The 1750-nt window shown below is 48.3% G+C and overlaps 1 protein-coding gene across 1 annotated transcript; it reads left to right on the forward strand.

Moving 5' to 3' along the window:
- Positions 1–978: 978 nt before the first annotated feature.
- LOC125599938 lies at positions 979–1484 on the forward strand. The gene is made up of 2 exons (XM_048772955.1): positions 979–1267; positions 1384–1484. The coding sequence occupies exons 1-2, from the start codon at positions 979–981 to the stop codon at positions 1482–1484; spliced, it is 390 nt and encodes a 129-aa protein (XP_048628912.1).
- Positions 1485–1750: the final 266 nt, after the last annotated feature.

Here is a 1750-nt window from a genome sequence, read left to right on the forward strand (position 1 = left end):
ATGATCTGGATATTGCTTACCATCCAGGTAAAGCAAACCTAGTGGCCGATGCCTTAACGTAGGAGAGCTGAGGTATCAGCCGAGAGGGAAGCAGAGGTGCTGGAAGGGATGGTTAGGACATTGCATTTAAACACACTGGCCAGCGAGGACGAGCCGTTGGGTTTAGAAGCAGTGAACCAGGCTGATCTCCTTACCAGGATCAGGCAAGCACAAAGCTTGGATGAGAACCTCCAGAAGGTTGCTCTGAATGATAAAACCGAGTACCAGGTTGCGAGTGATGGTACGATTTTGGTCCATGGGAGGATCAGTGTTCCGAATGTAAGGGAACTAAAGGAAGAGATTATGAGTCAGTCTCATAAGTCTAAGTTCTCTGTGCACCCGGGACTGAACAAGATGTACAAGGATATCAAGAGGTACTATCATTGGATCCGTATGAAGACGGATGTGGCCGAGTGGGTGGCTAAGTGTCCTACTTGCCAACTCGTCAAGGCTGAGCACCAAGTACCCAGTGGATTACTCCAGAATCTACCTATTCCAGAATGGAAGTGGGATCACATCACCATGGACTTTGTGTCAGGTTTTCCCATGACCAGGAATAGAAAGGATTCGGTTTGGTAGTGGTGGATCGTCTGACCAAGTCAGCTCTGTTCATACCAATCAAGAAGACTGATGGTGTGGAGCCCTTGGTACAGATTTACATGGATCAGGTGGTACGCCTGCATGGTGTACCAGCCAGTATTGTGTCGGATAGGGACCCTCGGTTCACTTCTTATTTCTGGAAGGCTTTCCAAAAGGCCTTGGGAACAAGAGTGCACATGAGCACAGCCTATCACCCCCAAACGGATGGTCAGTCTGAAAGAACCATCCAGACGTTGGAAGACATGTTAAGGGCTTGTGTCTTGGACTGGGGAAATTCCTGGGAAAGACACTTGCCATTGGTAGAGTTTGCTTACAAACAGCTTCCATACCAGTATTGGGATGTCGCCCTACGAAGCTTTGTACGGACGGCCCTGCAGGACACCATTATGCTGGACCCAAGTGGGGGAGCGCAGCATGATAGGACCTGAGATAGTGGAGGAGACCACGGAGAAGATTAAGTTCATCCGTGACAAGATGAAGGAGGCACAGGACCGTCACAAGTCTTATGCGGATAAGAGAAGGAAACATGTTGAGTTTGAGGTGGACGACATGGTCTACCTCAAGATGATTACTTTCAGAGGTCGGAAAAGGGTTTCTGGCCGAGGGAAGTTGGATCCAAGGTACTTGGGTCCATTCGGATCATTGAGAGAGTTGGTTCGGTGGCTTACAAGCTTAACCTACCAACTGAGATGGAAGCATTTCATAATGTATTCCATGTGTCTCAATTGAGAAAATGTCTTTCAGATCAAGACATTGTGATACCGGAAATTCCATCTGATCTAGGCACGAACCTCACCTTGGAGACAAGGCCGGTTCGGATTGTAGACAGGATGGAAAAGCAATGAGGAACAAGACCATTCAAATGGTCAAAGTCGTGTGGGAATGCAGTGGGCAAGAACAAGTCACTTGGGAAACCGAGATGAGAATGAAAGCTGACTATCCAGAGTGGTATGGTCAGTTTATGATGGAGACAAGTCTAGACTTGGATTCGAGGACGAATCCATCTCAAGTGGGGGAGACTTGTCATGTCCCTGATTCTAGATAGAGCCTTCGGCACAGCCATGGTACGGGGAGACGTGCTAGTCAGGTCGTAAGACCTAAAGACAAGCGT

The sequence above is a fragment of the Brassica napus genome, unplaced genomic scaffold, assembly GCF_020379485.1.
Source record: "Brassica napus cultivar Da-Ae unplaced genomic scaffold, Da-Ae ScsIHWf_2065;HRSCAF=2716, whole genome shotgun sequence".
NCBI classification, from domain to species: domain Eukaryota; kingdom Viridiplantae; phylum Streptophyta; class Magnoliopsida; order Brassicales; family Brassicaceae; genus Brassica; species Brassica napus.